Source organism: Mobula birostris, chromosome 13 (genome assembly GCF_030028105.1).
Source record: "Mobula birostris isolate sMobBir1 chromosome 13, sMobBir1.hap1, whole genome shotgun sequence".
Taxonomy (NCBI): domain Eukaryota; kingdom Metazoa; phylum Chordata; class Chondrichthyes; order Myliobatiformes; family Myliobatidae; genus Mobula; species Mobula birostris.
In genome coordinates, this window is record NC_092382.1 from 13,870,568 (window position 1) to 13,889,552 (window position 18,985).

The 18,985-nt window shown below is 43.5% G+C and overlaps 1 protein-coding gene across 1 annotated transcript in view; it reads right to left on the reverse strand.

The window, feature by feature from the left end:
* The window catches only part of LOC140208391 (NACHT, LRR and PYD domains-containing protein 3-like), a 95,314-nt gene extending 83,720 nt beyond the window's left edge, over positions 1 to 11,594 (reverse strand). The window contains exons 1-5 of the mRNA XM_072277053.1: positions 11,543 to 11,594; positions 8,722 to 9,009; positions 7,987 to 8,153; positions 5,153 to 5,324; positions 4,981 to 5,046 (exon numbers count right to left, since the gene is read on the reverse strand). Coding sequence (XP_072133154.1) covers positions 4,981 to 5,046; positions 5,153 to 5,324; positions 7,987 to 8,153; positions 8,722 to 9,009; positions 11,543 to 11,552 — 703 coding nt within the window. The 5' untranslated portion in view covers positions 11,553 to 11,594. The remainder of the gene's footprint in view (positions 1 to 4,980; positions 5,047 to 5,152; positions 5,325 to 7,986; positions 8,154 to 8,721; positions 9,010 to 11,542) is intronic.
* Between the last annotated feature and the right edge of the window lie 7,391 nt (positions 11,595 to 18,985).

Genomic DNA, 18,985 nt, shown 5'->3' on the forward strand with positions numbered 1-18,985 from the left:
GGAAGCATTGGAAAGGGTACAGAGGAGATTTACCAGGATGCTGCCTGGTTTAGAGATTATGGATTATGATTAGAGATTAAGGGAGCTAGGGCTTTACTCTTTGGAGAGGAGGAGGATGAGAAGAGACATGATAGAGGTGTATAAGCTATTAAGAAGAATAGATACAGTGGACAGCCAGTGCCTCTAAACATCTGGAGAAGAGTGATGCTTATGTGAGAATGCTGTTCTCGGACTACAGTTCAGTATTCAACACCATCATTCCCTCCAGGCTTGACAAGAAGCTCAGAGACCTCGGCCTTGACCCTGCCTTGTGCAGCTTGATCGTGGAATTCCTGTCAGATTGCCAGCAGACGGTAAGAGTGGGCTCCCTCACCTCTGCCCCTCCGACACTCGATGTAGGTGCCCCTCAGGGCTGTGTCCTAAGCTCCCTCCTTTACTCTCTGTATACACATGACTGTGTCGCCACCCACAGCTCCAATCTGCTAATTAAATTTGCTGACGATACTATATGGATTGGCCAAATCTCAAATAATAACGAGGTAGCCTACATAGAAGTCATCACCCTGACACAGTGGTGTCAGGAGAACAACTTCTCCCTCAATGTCGCAAAAGCAAAGGAGCTGGTCGCAATGTCGCAAGAACAAGAGGAATGGAGACAGGCTAACCTCTATTGACATCAATGGATCTGGGGCTGAGAGGGTGAACAGCTTTAATTTCCTTGGCATTCACGTCACTGAGGATCTCACATGGTCTGTGCACACCAGCTGTGTGGTGAAAAAGGCACAACAGCACCTCTTTCACCTCAGATGGTAGAGGAAGTTTGGGATGGGCCCCCAAATGCTAACGATTTTCTACAGGGGCACAGTTGAGAGCATCCTGACTGGCTGCATCATTACATGGAATGGGAACTGTACTTCTCTCAATCGCAGGGCTCTGCAGAGAGCGGTGCGGACAGCCCAGTGCATCTGTAGACGTGAACTTCCCACTATTCAGGGCTTTTCAGAGACGGGGTAAAAAGGACCCAAAGGATCATTCTGAACCCAAGTCTCACCAACCACAACCTGTTCCAGCTGCTACTATCCGGGAAACGGTACCACAGCATAAAAGCCAGGACCAACAGGCTCCGGACAGCTTCTTCCACCAGGACATCAGACTGATTAATTCACGCTGATACAAATCTATTTCTACAATTGTACACATATATACACGCTCACCGCACACACTTTACTGTAATTGTGCTGTTGGTGCAGAAAAACAGTTTACACGACATGTGTCTGATATTAACCCTGATTCTGAGAATTTTTATCCGGCTGTTGTCTCATTTTTTTAGATCTGTTATTCACCATACTCATACTGTCCTCATTCATATCAATCTAAGTGTGATCCAGTGCACATGGCGTTTTCTAGAAACTGTCATTTAAGTTCTTATTTTTCTTGGCATATTTTCCAGATCTGTTTCAGACCAGGATATTATACCAAAATTATACGTCAATATGGGCATAGTGAGTGTATACTACCTTTGTTATATTTTTACTGTTCAGCTCTGTTTGGCAGATTTTCTTGATCCTTGATGTAAATTCAGATTTTCTTCAGCCTTGAAGTAAATTTTGTTGGAAGGTTTTCCTTTATCACACGATTATCTATTTTCTTTGCTTATTGATATCCTAAGTATATGTTTCATATTCTGTTGTATTGTCCCCTGATGCTCTGTTTGATATTCTACTCGCTCTATTGCACCTTTCTTTATGTTTCATGTTCTGTACTTTTCTAGTCTAAAGTTCATGCTTATATCTTTAGAAGTTAGTTCCATTATTTGAAATATTTGTTTTAGCTTTGCTGATGCAAGAGCAAGTAATTTCAAATCATCAATGTATAGCTGTGCAAACGTATAATTCGTATTTTTACCTGATTTGATACCTGATTTTTGTCCGTTTCAGTAAATTATGAGCAGGTTTAAAGCCAGACAGAACCATACTGGCCTTAGTGAGTCGCTCTGGAAAATCCCTCAATTTTGATAATGGTGGTTGTCCCTTTGTGGTTGTTAATAGGACGATTATTTTATGCCAATGATTCATCAGATGTTGTAGAAATTTCACAAGTATTGGATGAATTTTATATCTATTTGGAACTTCTCTTAACCATGTGAGGGAGAGAATCAAATGTTTTTTGATAGACAATATTACACTGAAAGATTTCTGCTTTCCACAGGTTTTGAAATAGAATTACATAATCTGTTATCTGTTGTTCATAACCGAACGGTATTTTTTCTGCTGTCCTGTGAGTATATTGTGGTTATCTAAGTGAGTTGTTATTAGTTACCGGATGCACGATGCTACAATTATATAATTGTCTTAATATTATTAAGAGCCAATAATAACATAGTAGGTGACCATTCAGTAGTCTTATAAATGCAGTATTGAAGCTGTCCCTGAGGCTGGTGGTACACACCTTCAGTCTTTATATCTTCTGCCCCATGGCTGTATGAAAGAGAGAATGTTTGAGGTGGTTTGGGGTTCAGCAGAGCCAAGAAGGGCCAAAAGACCTGTTTCTGTGCTGTAGTTTTTTTTATGGTTTCTATGGTTTCTAAACAACATCCATGTGTAACTTCATCCATCACCTTTGTCACATCCTGCAGGAACTCAATCAAGTTGTCAAGACGCAAATCCCATCCAAAGCTTTTAATGATTATGGACCTGTATTCCCAGATCACTTTGCTCTACCGCACTCCTCAGTGCCCTACTGGTAACTGTATAAGACCGGCCCTGCTTGGTCTTTCCAAAGTGCAACACGTCACGCTTGTCTGCAATCTGCCCAATTTATTCTTAAATGTTAAAAAAGAACCCGCATTTACCACCTCGTCTGGCAGCTCATTCCACACTCCCGCCACTCTGTGTGAAGAAGCCCCCACTAATTTTCCCTTTAAACGTTTCCCCCCTCACCCTTAACCCATCTCCTTTGGTTTTGTTCTCTCCTTGCCTTGGTGGAAAAAGCCTGCTTGCATTCACTCTATCTATACCCATCATAATTTTATATACCTCTATCAAATCTCCCCTCATTCTTCTATGCTCCAGGGAATAAAGTCCTAACCTATTCAACCTTTCTCTGTAACTGAGTTTCTCAAGGCCCAGCAACATCCTTGTAAACCTTCTCTGCACTCTTTCGACCTTATTAATATCCTTCCTGTAATTTGTTGACCAAAACTGAACACAACGCTCGAGATTCGGCCTCACCAATGCCTTATACAACCTCATCATAAAATTCAGCTCTTATATTCAATACTTTGATTAATAAAGGCCAATATACCAAAAGCTCTCTTTACGACCTTATCTACCTGTGACGCCACTTTTAGAGAATTTTGTATCTGTATTCCCAGATACCTGTTCTACTGCACTCCTCAGTGCCTTACCATTTACCCTGTATGTTCTATCTTGGTTTGTCCTTCCAAAGTGCAATACCTCACACTTGTCTGTATTAAACTCCATCTGCCATTTTTCAGCCCATTTTTCCAGCTGGTCCAAGTCCCTCTGCAAGCTTTGAAAACCTTCCTCACTGTCCACTACACCTCCAATATTTGTATCGCCAGCAAATTTGCTGATCCAATTTACGACATTATCATCCAGATCATTGATAGAGATGACAAATAACAATGGACCCAGCACTGATCCCTGTGGCACACCACTAGTCACAGGTCTACTTGTATATTGGTAGAGTCTTTGACAAGGTCCCACATGGGAGGCTCATACAGAAAATTAATATGCTTGGGAACTGTGCGGAATTATCCTCGCTGGCGGGGATGCACACTGGGAGAAACATCTTAGCTGGCGGGCGGTGAATCTGTGAAATTATTGTCATGGACTGCTGAGGAAGACACGTCATTGGATATAGTTAAAATGCAGGTTGATATGTTCCTGATTAGGAAGAGCGTCAACATTTACAGAAGGCGGGATAATGGGGTTGAGAGGATTTGCGTAGCAAAATCACTGAGCCGATTGGCTTAATTCTGCTCCTAAGTCTTATGATTTTAGGGTGCATCTGGAGTATTGTATTCACTTCTGATTGTCCAGCTTTTAGAAGGATTGGAGAGGGTGCAGAACAGGTTTATCAGGGTGTTGCCTGGATTCGGTGGCATGTGCTACAAGTGGAGGTTTGATAAACTTGGTTTGTTTACTCTGGAGTTAGAATAGAGATCTGACAGAGGTACACAAGTTTGAGAGATAAGATTTGGGTCGACAGCCTGTATTTTGTTTGGTATTTTTTTACATAAGACTGGTGTCTAATATCAGAGGGCATTTGGTTAAGATGAGATGTGGGAAATTTACAGCAATTGTGAGTGTTTTTTTTTCATAGAGTTCTGGTACCTGGAATTTACTACCTGAGTCATGTTGAAGGCAACTATGTTAGATATACATGAATGTACAGCAAATGCAAGCATATGGTCAATAATATAAGAAAGGATACCAAAGTATTTTTTTTAAACTTTCCCAGATATATAAAGAGTAAAAAAACAGGAGAGGTTCGATATTGGACCGCTGAAAAATGATGTTGTAGCTGCAGTAACGGGTGAAAAGGAAATACCAGACAAACTCTATAGAAGTCACTAGCGGAATTACAAAAAGTAATGAACACCAGTGAACAGAATTGTGTGTTGTGCTATTACAAAGGAAAAGGGGCTTGGAAGATGAAAGGTCTGAAGATAGAAGAGTCACCTGGACTGGGTCGTATAGTGTATCAGGAGCCTGCCTGGGGTGTGTGGGCATTCCCAGAGCGTTAGGACCTGGAGTGAAGGCTTCAGCAGAACCAACAGATGGATTAATGGAAAAATAAAATGTAGAATATTCAGGCTGCAAAGAGAAATACTTTGAATTGTTACTTCAATCCAGAGATCAGCGAATGGCTAATGGTGAATTTTGATTCCCAGGTTTTGCCAAGTCACAGACTAACACTTGAGATGTGGTTTGAACTGAGCATTTCATCACTCACCTATCAGTTGAGTGGGTAATTCAGATAACCCTTGGGCGATGTTCATGTATTCCTGTGGATCAGGACCTGTTTAAATATAAAAAGAATCCATGGAAACAGAGCTAAAATAATTAAAATAACTAAAATGTTTATTTCAATGTGCCTTTGTGTTCAGTGCATGTTTTTAACGTACCGAGCTCCTGTATTTCCCTCAGTATTCTGTCCAACTTCGGTAACTCAGTCCTCCATGTCACAAAGGATTCCCACATCGCCCTCCGGGCCCGGGAGCCTTTACCCATCACCAAACTGAGGAAGAGTCTGGAACTCTCTGTCCGGTTTCCCTTCTCTGTCAGTTCAGTGACTTTCTAGAAAAGGAAAGTAATAAATTTACTGTGAAGCAGACATACAGACAGACATGGAGAATGTGCAGGAAAATATCTGTTCATGGTCCCAGTAGCTTCAGAAATGATGCAGTCACTGGGCTGTTGCCTGATCCTCCCTGGGTTCAGTCGTTAACAAAGAAACTCTAGCTGAGGGAACTTCTAAATCAATATTGTGAAAGAATAAGGATCTACTGACACCCTGCAGTATATTCAACGTGATTAATTTACTTATCCATCAATGTGTAACATTACATCAAAAAGATGTGACAACAAGAACGGAAGAGAGGGAGAGCGAGGGAGCAAAAAATGGATGGTGGGCATCACTGAATCGTGGCTGAAAGATCATATTTGGGTGCTCACATCCAAGGATAAATATTTAATCGAAAGGAGAGGCAGGTGGGTGAAAGGGTTGGGTTGACTCTGTTGTCATAAAAAATGAAATGTGCTTCTAAAGAAGTGATAGCAGATTGGACGGTGTAGTTGTTAAGATACTGTGTAGGAAAGAAAATGACCCTGATGGAACAGTAACCAGGATGTGGGATACACATTCCAGTGGGAGAGAGAAGAGGCATGTAAAGATTTCAATGTTAAAATAGTCATGGGGAATTTCAATATGCAGGTAGCTTTGGAAAATCAGGTCGGTGTTGAATCCCAAGTGAGGGAATTTATAGAATGCCTATGAGATGGCTTTTGAGAGAAGCCTATGGTTGAGTCCACTATAGGAAAGGCAAATCTGGATTCGGTGTTGTGTATTGCACCAGATTTGATTGGGAAGCTTAAGGTAAATAAACCCCTAAGAGGCAGTGATCATAAAATAGCAGAACTGACACTGCAGTTTGAGAGGGAGAAGGTAAAAGTTAGATGTATCAGTTTACACCGGAATAAATGAATTACAGAGAAATGAGAGAGGAGCTGGGCAAAAATAAATTGGAAGAGGCAACAACCAAGCAGGAATAAAGTATGACTATGACTATGACTATGACTAGGAATAGATGAAGATTCTGGGAGTGATTCAGAAGGCACAGGTAGAGGTAGATAATCCCAAATATGAAGAATTATTCCAAAGGCAGGATGATCAACCGTGGCTGACGAGGAAGTCAATGCAGCAGAAAAGCAAAGGAGAGGGTATAGAGTATAGCAAAACATAATGGAAAACAGAAGGACTGGGAGGCTTTTACTAACCAGCAGAAAGCAACGAAAAGCCGTAAGTAGAGAGAATATGAAATATGAAGGCAGGCTAGCTAATAATGTAAAATAGCTTACCAAATATATGCCCTTTCAGGACAACCTATTGATTTTTGATGTCATGCGATATCAGCTTTGTGCGTGGTGGTTCCTGTCTAACCAATCTGAATGTTGAACCAGGAAGTTACCGGGAAAGTTGATGAATGGAAGGAAGTGGGTGTTGTCTGAATGGACTTTAGCCCAGCATTTGACAAGGCACTGCAGAGGAGGGTGGGGACTCTTTGAATGACAGGTGATGCTCAGCCTGGTGAAATAAATGGGAGGTCAGATGATACAGACCTCAGACACATGATCTGGACACTGAATGAGCATTGCTGTGCCCGCAGAGAAAGTGGGATTTGGAGGATCGATCAGGCGGATTGATCCAAATTGCTATTCCAGTTTGAAGGAAAAGGGGTTGACTGGTGGGGAGCTGTCTCTGTGTCCACCCTTGCCTGGGTGATAGCTCCACCACAGAAGACCGGTCCCCCTGGTTAAAGTCACAGTCGGTGACTTGTGAAGCATTTCGGACGACGACGAGAAGATCGACTGCATCAGCTCACCTGAAGACTCAACTCTGTCTCTCTCTCTCTCCCCATCACTACTCAACTAAATACCACGAACTGAACTGAACTGAACTTTACTCAACATCGTAAGACCGTATCTTTTTACCCCTAGACTTAAAGAAACTTGGTTTTTCATACATATATATTCCACACTTACTTTAATATATAATCATTGCTAACCTGTGTGATTTATTTACTTTGATATTACTGTATTGCGTAGTAACTAATAAATATTATTAGTGTATAACAATACGAGACTCCAAAGTGGTTTCCATTTCTGTTGGTTTCTTTATCCCTGTCATGGGGTACGTGACAATAGGCAGTTTCAGTAGACCAGCATGGAATAGATGGGCCAAAGAGCCTGTTTCTGTACTGTACTTTTCTATGACTATGACAAGTCAGCCACTCATTGTTCAGGAACTCAGATGGAGACCAGACCAGCTGTGGTTAGCAGGTTTCCCTCCCTCAAGTACCACAGTGAAGTCAGTTGTCCCAGTTTACAATCTGACAGCTTCATATTCATCCTGGATTAATGAGCTGAGGTGAATTTGACTGATGGTCCCGATAAGACGTGAAATTAGTTTCAGACTGAATGTCTGTTCAACAGCCCAGATATGCAGCCACTGCTCGTGTATCACACTGATAAATACAGCAGGTGTGAGAGGAAAAGGTGACGCTGAACCTGTAGCTCCCAGTGCTCCCCACCTTAACAGCTGAAACCAGATCTGCTGGAGACCATCAGAGATCAAAGTCTCCATTGTCATGTAGACCTCCTAGAACGTGCAGGAGACGAATATTGATCACTATTCCCTCTGATACCAGCAGTTCAGTGACAATAGACTAAATACACTCACCTCATTTTCCTCTCTACTGAAATGTCCCTCCTTTGTCAACATCCAGCCGAGTCTCTCAACCTTTTCTTCAATCGCCTGTTTGAGTCTGTCCCTGTAGAACTTTGTCAGTTGGTACAGTCGATATTCCTCCCCCTGTGCCAGGAGGTCAGAGATTGTAAACTCTGGCTCTGTGAACATAAAAATGGAAAATGTCGACTTGAACTCAGATATCCCTCGTCTCCACCGCTCTCACCCAACTCAACAAAAAAATGTGTCTTCAATCTGCCTACAGACACAAAAAAATGGATTAATTCCCCATCTCCAACACTGGCCTTAAAACCGACCAGCAATGCTCTGGGCATTACATAATAGAAGGACCACATTTAATGCAAACCAGTCCATCCCCCATCCCACCCACTCACCTATTTCAATTTTGGATAGGCAATAAATGTTGGGACTGTCGGTAATATTTGCTTCCCAGAGATTCTCCCTCCATCCTGGCGAATACATTTCCCTTGATTCACATTCCAGAAATACTCTCCTTATCTGGACAGCTGCATTTCCTCCAATACACATTCTGGAAATTCTCAGAGCAGGTAGCACATTTCCTGTAGTGGGGTAACTGGTGCCCCACTGCATCACATGTACCACACCCACACATCCCCCCTCTCCTCTCACCAACCCTCCAACAAGGCCTCACCTTTACCCTCCTCCCTGCCACATTCTGTGAACACATCACTCTCATATTTCACTCACCTGCTCCTTGTTGGGGACTTGACAATTCCGTGTTTAATGAGCTTCCGAGCTGACAGACAGTCGCCTCACTTGTACCGGTTCCAGGGTCCTGATCAGTGTCTCCGACGTCACTGTCTCTGGGCTGAATTTGCTCCACTTCCGCTGCGGCCGGACCGCATTCCATTGGGACATTGCTCTCAATCTGACCCTGCTTTGGTACCTTGTTTCCCGTGTCCCGATCATCTTCCCTCGATGATCTGCCTGTTAAAAACCTCTTCAGTCCTTTCGCTACTTGTTTCGATTTCCTACCTGAAATAAGTGTTGAATTGCAGGTTATACGAGTATGATTTAGAGATGAGCAAAACTGATTCAGACTGCAATGGAGCCGAGACTCTGGCTGACCAGATTTGGAGTGGAACTGTGCTGGTGAATGTGAACCGTACATCCTGCCAGGTGACCATCCCAATAATCGGTGACTGGACACATTCACTCCTAGTAAAATAACAGGATAGACACAATAATACTGATCACTGAATTCACAGCAGGTGAACACACGGATGACCACGGGATCTTAATGCAGCGGCGGTGATACTAGGAAATATCACTGCGATTACCGTCAACAAGCTAAAATCTCCCAGGGTCACTTCCTGTTCAGTAGCCTGTGTTACACACAGACCAGCAACGGGGTTACACATGGTCCAGTCTGCTGGATCACACATTCTCCAATCGCTTTGTCACACTATGTCCAGTCCCATTGCCACAGACTGACCATTCCCCTGAGACGCACATTGTCCAGTACCCTGGCTCGCAGGCTGACCATTACCTAGGTATCTATGCTGTCCGGTCCCCTGGCTCCCTTCTTATCCCCCGCCTGATGATCGTCATGTAACAACTATCCCATTTATTGATAATGTCTCGCTCGGAGAGCTTTGCGTGCAGTTGCAGTTACTAATCTATAGGATGGAGGTGACTAAACTGGAAAGTGTGTAGTGGAGAATGACGACTACGGTACTGGGCGAGGGTGTTGTTTTTTGTGTTATGTGGTTCGGCTGGGACAGTTTGCCCTGGAGCTCAGGATCTTGAAAGGTGACCTTACACACGTATATAAACATAAAATAATCCGGGGTGTAGATACGGCAGATGGTCACAGTATTTTTCCCGGGGTAGGGGAGTCTGAGACTCGAGGGCGGAAATTTAAAAGGGAACAAAGGGGCATTTTTTCATGTGGCGGGTGATGGGTATAAATTCCGTGCAATCAGAGGAGGCCGCAAATACAAATAAACTTACAAAATTGAAATCATGCGGGCAGGAAAAAGGATAGAAGAAGTTTGCAAGGGAAATTTGGAAAAGGCTTCAGGAAAACGGGCAAGCTCGGGCATTTAGATCAGCATGAATTAGTTGGGCAGAAGGACCTATTTCCAGGCTTTAATCTCTGTTTTATTCCACCTGCAATCACAGAGTTGAGCACAATCACAATGGTGACAGGTGACAGCAACTTTTGGTCATTGGTTATACCGGGCTTCCCAGCAGAGATCCTGGGAATTTAAATTCAGGTAGAAGATCATCTCAATAGGGAAATATTTAGAGATGTAAGGAGTTTCTTCTTTCATGTTACTTGCAAAGGCTAATAATATAGCTTCTGTTTAATGTTAACTGATGAGATAATGTTCTTTGTGGCAGCATGTTTGGATTATAATTAGTGATAACGGGACTTGTATTCGTTTGCTAACCAGTTGGGATAGATGTTATTCTTTCTTGTGTATCTGAAAGCTGTTGTTTGCGTGGGATTTGAGGGAGAGGGCGCGAAGAGGATGAAGAGAGAAGAGGTGGCTTGAGGAGACGGTTGCCGGACCCGCTGAGCGTGGGCTCGGGGCGGGAGCCCAGGGGTTGATGACGAGCGAAGGAGGATCAGCGAAAGGGAATCCGTGAGCTCCAACGTTTGTGCACTGGACATGTTTATGAGATTATTGGCACCTTTTATTGTTTTCATTTTCTTTTGTTTTTCTTCTAACCCCATATTAAATATAAATTTTAATCATTTAACCGTACATTGTGGACTGAATGTTACATAGGGGACACAACATGCAGCATCCACCCAAACAAGAGTGTTAAAGTTTGGTCAGGGAGAGAGCACAACGTGTCTTACGGAAACTCACGTTCACCATTTCTCCACAGCCCAGACATTCTTTGGGGTATTAAAACTCCGAAGGAGACCACAGATGTATCGACAGTAAGCTGTCTCCTGATCCTCAGCCATTCCCAACACTGGCAGGTTTCTCAGGTCTGCTACAGCAAACAGATTTTGGAAACACTCCTCTTCTACTTTGCGCAGCAGCCAAGAAAAACTAGGGGGGTGGGGGGAGTTGATAGCTTCCTTTCCAAAACCTGAAATGCTGTGTTATCACAGAATCTCTGAAATCCCGGAAATACTCTTATTCTCTGGTTCTGAATTTTATAAGTGAAAGTTGGAGATGTCTTACACATCAGTGCTTGTCTGGAGGTGAAACGGAATCTGACCCTGGACATTTACATAAACCAACAAGACTGCTGTCGCATTCCGGTCTGTGCTTCACTCACAACCACCTGATTCAGGAGTCCCTGCTCCTTTCACTCAGGTGAAGCTTTGCATGGTGAGCGGAGTGATTCGACCATTACCGGTGTCAGGTTCCTGCGCTGGGACTGTTAGGTTGATCAATTACTCAAGGCCGCTTTACCAGCCGGATAAATGACACTGCTTAATGAAACTTTTGTATGCCCTGTTAACATCTGTGTAAGTTTCTTCATCTGCACTACGGTGTGCAAACGCGACAAAAGTTTAATTTAAAGATCCCTGTGATCATACCTTTGTCCATTCTGATTGTGACTGACGATTGTTGATGGTCGTCGTCTTGTTTACACTTTGGTCCCGGTGCTGGACAGCTCCACCTGCTGGTGATGCCCTGAATCACACAACAAGCAGACAGTGAGTCAGAGAGAGTACGATTACTTTGCAAATACGATAGTATTTCCATCCTCTGCATCAGAGAAGCAGTTGGTTTGAGGACCAAACATTCCCCGTTAACAACAACTTCCACACCATGTCTGTATGCCTGTCCAGTGATACCAGGCGCATCTACTGACAGAGTCACAGAGCAAAAGAGTCCAAATTTAGAGCGACCAGCCCAACGAGACAATGCCAACCACGGTGCCCATCGAGATGGTCACAATTTCCTGTGATGGGCCCATTTCCCTTCTGGCCTTTTCACTTCATCTACACATCCGAACTGCTTTTTGAATTATGTGACTGCGCCTGCCTGATCCACTTCCGCTGGCTGTTTCCTCCACAGCTACATGAATCCGTTGCTGCTCGAGTTGGTTTTGTTGTCTCTTTACCACCCCCTGTCTATTTAGATCCCCTAAATGCTACGATAATCTTCTCTGTGAACAGCAACTACTAATCTTGTGCATTCTGCGAACTTACCAGTCAAGTAAGCCTTGTGGAATCGCATCCAAATCATTGCTATAAAATAACGAATATCAAAGGTCTCGACTTGTAGCCTCGCGGCACACCACAAATTACTCATCTCCACTGCGAGGACAAACCTTCAACCAGTACTCTTTGCTTGCTGCCTTGAAGCTAATTTCGAATACATCCAACTTGCTTTCTGCGGACACCATGGGACCTAATCATCGAGACCGAACTGCCATGTGACACCTTGTCAAAGACTTTGCTGGAGTCTGATGTACAACATCCATGGGAAAATTACTTTGAATTTCCACCTCTACTTAATGTCACGTTCGCAGGTTCTGACAATGTAATTAGTAGAAAGTACTTGATGAGACCAAGGTATGTAAATCTAAATTACTGGTTGCCATTTGCTAGTGAGGACTGAATAAAATGCAGTGTTGGGACATTTTGCTTTAAAACAGGTCTGTTCTCAGCGCAGGGGGTACACGACAATATATTCGAGGGCGAGTATACAATAGTCAGAGGAGATGACAATAGCCAGAGGAATCAATGGCGTGTTGCTGCCGTTCATGGAAATTCCACATTTCCACAATCACTACAGCACAACGCACTCGGGGCTTCTTATAAAGGGAGGAAATTGGCAACGCATTTTGAGATGATTATAACGTAACAAGGAAACATCAGAACTGACCAAAAGCTACTTTGGATAATGCAAGACCTTCATATGAGCAAACACTGAGGGAATGTGAGTGACTTTAAAGAGCTGGGCTTCCGAAAGCACTTTACCAGACCTGGAGTGATTGCAGCCCGGTCAGGTAGAGGGATACCTGGTATTTCTGGGCACATTCAGTCCATTCCACCTCTTTCATTCCTTCCTTTGTACAGATATGTAATGTCTAAAGGATCAGTGTTTGAGTAAATGAGACTCACCAGACTTTCTCCTGACTGAATCAATGGAAACTCTGAGTCAGAAGGGTTCTCTCCAGTTGATGCTCTCAGTCCTCGGGCTGGTTCACTTGTTGCTGTTCCCTCATGTTCAGTCGTGGTTCTCTTCCAGTTGCGCTTTTCTTCCAAAAAATCCCTCACCGCAGGTCTAACTTTAACATGAAAGATAATGAAGCACATTAACCATACAAAGGAGAACAAAATATTTCTATTCAATGTTCCAAAAGCAAATCTCACTGAAATTTAAACGCTGAAGACAAATGAAAGGATCTCAGTGAACAAATCTGTAATTGTCCCTCACACGTCACAAATCCTGATACGGGATACGAAGGACTCATCATTCAGTCATGGTAAGACATAAGATATTGGAGCAGAATGAAGTGATTCGGTGCATCGAATCTGCTGCATCATTCAATCATAGATTTTTTTTTTCGCCCCTATGCCATGTTCCTGGCTTCCTCACATGAAGTGCTGGAAACTCGGTACATCAGATTGGATGTGTGTAAAGAGAAACTGTGGAAGACCCAGTATCAGAACTGGGATTGTCCAAGATGTTGCCCGATCTGCCGAATGCTTAATCGCGCAATATGGCCCAGATCTCATCCTTGCTCACACCTATAATGGGGGAGGTACTACACCCAGTGTTCTGAAAAGGTAGTAAAAGTGATTATCGGGGCATTAAAAGTGATCTTTCGAGAAACGAAAACGAAAAGCCCTTGAATTTATAGTAAATGGACCTTCTAGTTATTCGCTGCTCAACATCAGTTCTGTATTGTTAAACACTTGAGCCTCATTGCCTCACAGTACGCTCCCTCGGACAAGGCGAAATCATTATTATTTTTTCTTGCATTATTCATTATTATTCCCAGGATACCAGAGGGGCTCCCGGTGAAACAGTTTTGTCCACTCCGTTGATAATAGGAAGCGCAAAAATGTACCCTATTATTAACATGCATAGAATGTAACGTGGTTCGCTCTCCAGTGTTCCCACTGATTACTATTTTGGCAGCTGCGTGGGTCAATCATTGCTCTGAGATGGAAAGTTTCACACGGCCTGAAAAAAGCGCAGCATCGTAGATATGTCCTTTTTAGTAATGTGCATCTATGAATATTTAGAATGAAGATTGACAAGGAAAAAACATACTGCTGATTTTAATTATTGATTAAAGGATACGGTAAAATGTAGTACAACAAAGAAAAACTTTCTGACAGAGTTTAATCCCATCTGCGCTGCAACAAAGGCTCCGTTCGCGGGAGCATTTTGGTTCTGCAGACGCGCAGTTCAGAGGGAACAGTGACAGGTCTCTCTCTCCAGGTTACCCCCACCTTATAACAGTGTTTTGTCCACTACCTTGCCAGCGACAACCTGCTGTTGCAAACATGCAAATCGTCAATCATCAGGTCCAGATCTCATCCGTTTTCATATTCAGGATAGGTGAGGGTTTGTCTAAATGGGAAATGCACTAAATGGCCTCTTTATTAGGTACAACTGTATACCAGCTCATTAATGCGAATCTGTTAATCATGTGGCAGCAACTCAAAGCATAAACACATGTAGGTATGTTCAACAGGTTCAGTTGTTATTCAGGCCAAACATCAGAATAGGAAATAAATGTGATGAAAGTGATGTTGACCGTGGAATGATTGATCGCTGGTGCCAGACGGGGTGGTATGAGTGTTACGGAAATTGATCAACTGTTTGTATTTTCACGTATAAATCTCCCGGTTTACAGAGAATTGTTCGGAAACAAACCAAAGGAAAATCCAGTGAGCGGCAGTTCTAAAGGCCTCTTTAATGAAAGAGCTCAGTGAGATTGGCCAGACTGATTAGATCAGACAGGAAGGCGGCAATAACTCAAGTAACTATGCGCTCCAACAGCGGCATGTGAAGAGCTTCACCGAAACCTTGGATTTGGACGGGCTACAGCCGCAGAAAACCCCGAACATGCACTCAGTGCCACATCATTAGGTACGCGGGGTACACAAAAACGTTCCCACTGTGTGTAGACTTCCATACTTTTATCAACTGCCAGTGAGATTTATTACAGGAATATTTAACCAAAATATCACTGCCAGATTTATAAATGTTTTGCTAAAAAATACACAAACAGAATAAAACACACATATTCGTTAATCCACGCAATCCTAAGGACAATATGGAACTGATAGAAACATTAGCAATACCAGCGCGACCAGAGTGCATAATAAAACAGCATAACATCTCCCCCTGTAGCCTCTGTCCTGACCTGGTGCTGGACTCCTGAGTCTGTTTCCAGTGAATCCGAGCATCTGAATGTTATTGTCCCTGACAGTAAGTGAACACACCCTGAGCAATGTTCAGTTGATAACTCGCCCATAAACCTGAACTTCAGTCTATTCAGCATGAAACGCCTCACCTTGTTCCTCAACGCTTGTGTTAAACCACATAAAAGCTTATTTTTCATGAACAAGTCACTCTTACGAGTGGTCTGAACCAGAATTAATACTGCAGTGCAAGCGGTGCAGTAATTTCCTCTCTCTGGAATATTTGATCTGCTCTAGAGAGGAATCACAACCCGCATCCTGGTTCGGTTCGGTTGGTGTCGTCGCTTTAATCTATTGTTCATCTTAGCACCAGTTTATTGTCAGATGATAAACCTCAGCGACAGCTCAGGGCAAAGATCGCCCTGGTTTTATTACACAGAGACAGGGAAAGGAAGGGCGCTCTGAACTCTGATGGAATATTATGTATTTGGAATAATGTTCTCTTCTGAACAGGACGCATTCTCTTTCTCCGGATTTTACTGCGCTCCCTCTGCCTGGAGCTGACTTCAAGGTCACCCTGTTTATAAAGAGCCATTTTTAACAGTTGTCTGCAGTTGGACCATTACAGTAACCGAGCAACTGTGCCGAAATAAGCATCTCCCAGAGATAACAAATGGCCAAAGTCGACAGCGAGATAAGGACGCCCTTCCCCTTCAGTTTATTGCTCACTGACTGGAAACAGGTTACCATGTCACAGCAGCAATCAAATGAAATTATGACCATTTCTCGCCGGCGAATTTACCTGGCAAACCATTTACTTCACACACACATCAACCAGCATCGCATTTATTTACAAATACTTATACCGTTCCTCCTCAGAGAACGATGGGGAAAAAAACAGTAAATTCACTACATTTCTTATCTGTCAGAGTGCGCTGCTGGTATGTTGAATTAGTAACAGGACAAAATCCGCCCCCCCCCCACCCCCCGTCAGTTCTGTTTCGCCATTCTCTATGATGACAGCTGGAATGTGATCTCAGTGACACATCCCTGCGACCGCCTGCAACACCTCACTCCCTTGTCCGTCCAAATTCTGTGCGCTGCGGAATTAAACACATTGGAGAAAAACTCTGCTTCTCTTTTCCTTTGAAAACAGTCCCACCTCATCTATCTTCACCTGTTTCGGCTTCCCTGGGAACAGCAACTGATAGTATTGATGTGGTAGAAAAAACAGAAATACTTGCCGTGACAACTGGGCTTATTAAAACACCATAACACAGCCCAGTACAGTTCCTGTTCTTACCTGGTGCTGGACTCCTGGGTCTGGTTTCAGCGAATCTAAGCACCTGAATTTTATGGACACTAACAGTAAGTGAACGCACCCTGAGCAATGTTCAGTTGATAACACCGTCATAAACCTGAACTTCAGTCTATTCAGCACCGTAACGCCACACGCCATTCCATAACGCTTGTAGTGAAAAACGCAAAGACTCATTTTGCTTGAATGAGCCTTTCTAACATGTGGTTCGAGCCAAAAGTACGACAGCAGTGCGCGATGTAATTATTACCTTTCTCTCGAAAATTTGATATGCCCCAGAGAGGGAGCACAACCCACATTCTAGTCCAATTCTGTTGGTGCCGTCGCTTTGATTTATTGTTCACCTTGGGACCAGTTTATTGTCAGATTATAAACCCCAGCGACAGCTCAGGGCAAAGAGCGCTGTGAGTTTATTGCTCACAGAAAGCAGAAGGAAGGGCGCCGTCAACTCTTGTAAAATATTATGCATTTGGAGTATTTTATTTTTATTTACCACTGGGCATTCCGGAAGGGTGCCCAGCTGCCTGGAGCTAACTTGAAAGTCAGCCTGTTTAGAAAGACCCATTTTAACAGAAGTCCGCATTTGGACCATTACAGTAATGGGCCGATTGGGGAACAACTGTGCCGAGATAACCATCTCCCAGAGATAACAACCGGTCAAAGTCAACAGCAAGATAAGAACGCCCTTCCCCTTCAGTTTATTACTCACTTACTGGAAGCAAGTTACCATGTCTCTGTAGAATCATGAAATTATGACCATTTCCCGCTGGTCAATTTGGCAGGCATTGCACTTATTGTAAAGATACATCTGACATTCCTTGTCTGAGATCGATGGAAAAACACCGAACGTTAAATACATCCGGTCTCTTATTTGTCAGAGCGTGCTACTGGTATGTTGAGATAGTACAGGACATTCGCATCTTCAGTCCTGTTCCGCCATTCTCTATGATCACCACAGGACTGTGATCTCAATGATGCATCCCTGCGACCGTCTGCAACAATTCATTCCCTTGCCTGCGGAGAATCTGTATTCGGTGGAATTAAACACATTGAAAAAAAGCTCGGCTTCCCTTTCCCTTTGAGGAAGAGAATTCCAAAGACACACTAGTTCCAGCTCAGAAAAATAACCTCATCTGTCTTCACCTGTTTCAGCTCCGTCTACAGCAGCAAACATGTTCTCCACGTTCCTGTCCAGACTCTGCTGCTGTTCGATGTCCCCGGCAATGGTTCAATTCATTTATCTAAACAGCAGCGGATAAAAATCTCCTCTCCTTCATTTAAATAACAGCGAATGCAATCAACTCCCCGTCTTTATCGAATACCAGCGAATACAGCGCAGTGGTCAGCATTGAAGCGGACGGTAGTGTAGTGGTCAGTATTGAAGTGGACTGTAGCGCAGTGGTCAGTATTGAAGCGGACGGTAGCGTAGTGGTCAGTATTGAAGCGGACGGTAGTGTAGTGGTCAGTATTGAAGCGGACGGTAGCGCAGTGGTCGGTATTGAAGCGGACGGTAGCGCGGTGGTCAGTATTGAAGTGGACTGTAGCGCAGTGGTCAGTATTGAAGCGGACGGTAGTGTAGTGGTCAGTATTGAAGCGGACGGTAGCGCAGTGGTCGGTATTGAAGCGAACGGTAGCGTAGTGGTCAGTATTGAAGCGGACGGTAGTTTAGTGGTCAATATTGAAGTGGACGGTAGCGCAGTGGTCAGGATTGAAGTGGACGGTAGTGTAGTGGTCAGTATTGAAGCGGACGGTAGTGTAGTGGTCAGTATTGAAATGGACGGTAGCGTAGTAGTCAGTATTGAAACGGACGGACAACAGCAGCAGAAGCTCCCGGACACGCATTCAGTGGCCACATTATTAGGTACAGGAGGTTCATAGTAAAGTGCTCAATGAGGGTAGAATTTGCTATTTTAATCTACGGTCAGTGAGAATAACCACAATATTTGTTAATATAATTATCACTGCCAGAAGTACCTCGTCCATTCTAAAATCATACGCATACAGAATAATCGAGCGCACAGATCCGTAAAGCCGTGCAATTTCAATGACAATATTGATACGGTAGAAATATTAGAAGTACTGCCGTTACAAGTGGGCTTATTAAAATACCATACACTGCCGAATACAGTCCATGTTCCTACCTGATGCAGAACTCCTGGGTCTGGATCCAGGGAAACCGAGTATCTGAATTTTATGGACACTAACAGTAAGTGAACACACCCTGAGCAATGTTCAGTTGATAACACGCTCATAAGCCTGAACTTCACCCTATTCAGTGTGTAACTCCACACCCTGTTCCACAATGCTCGAGTTAAACCACAAAAAAGTCC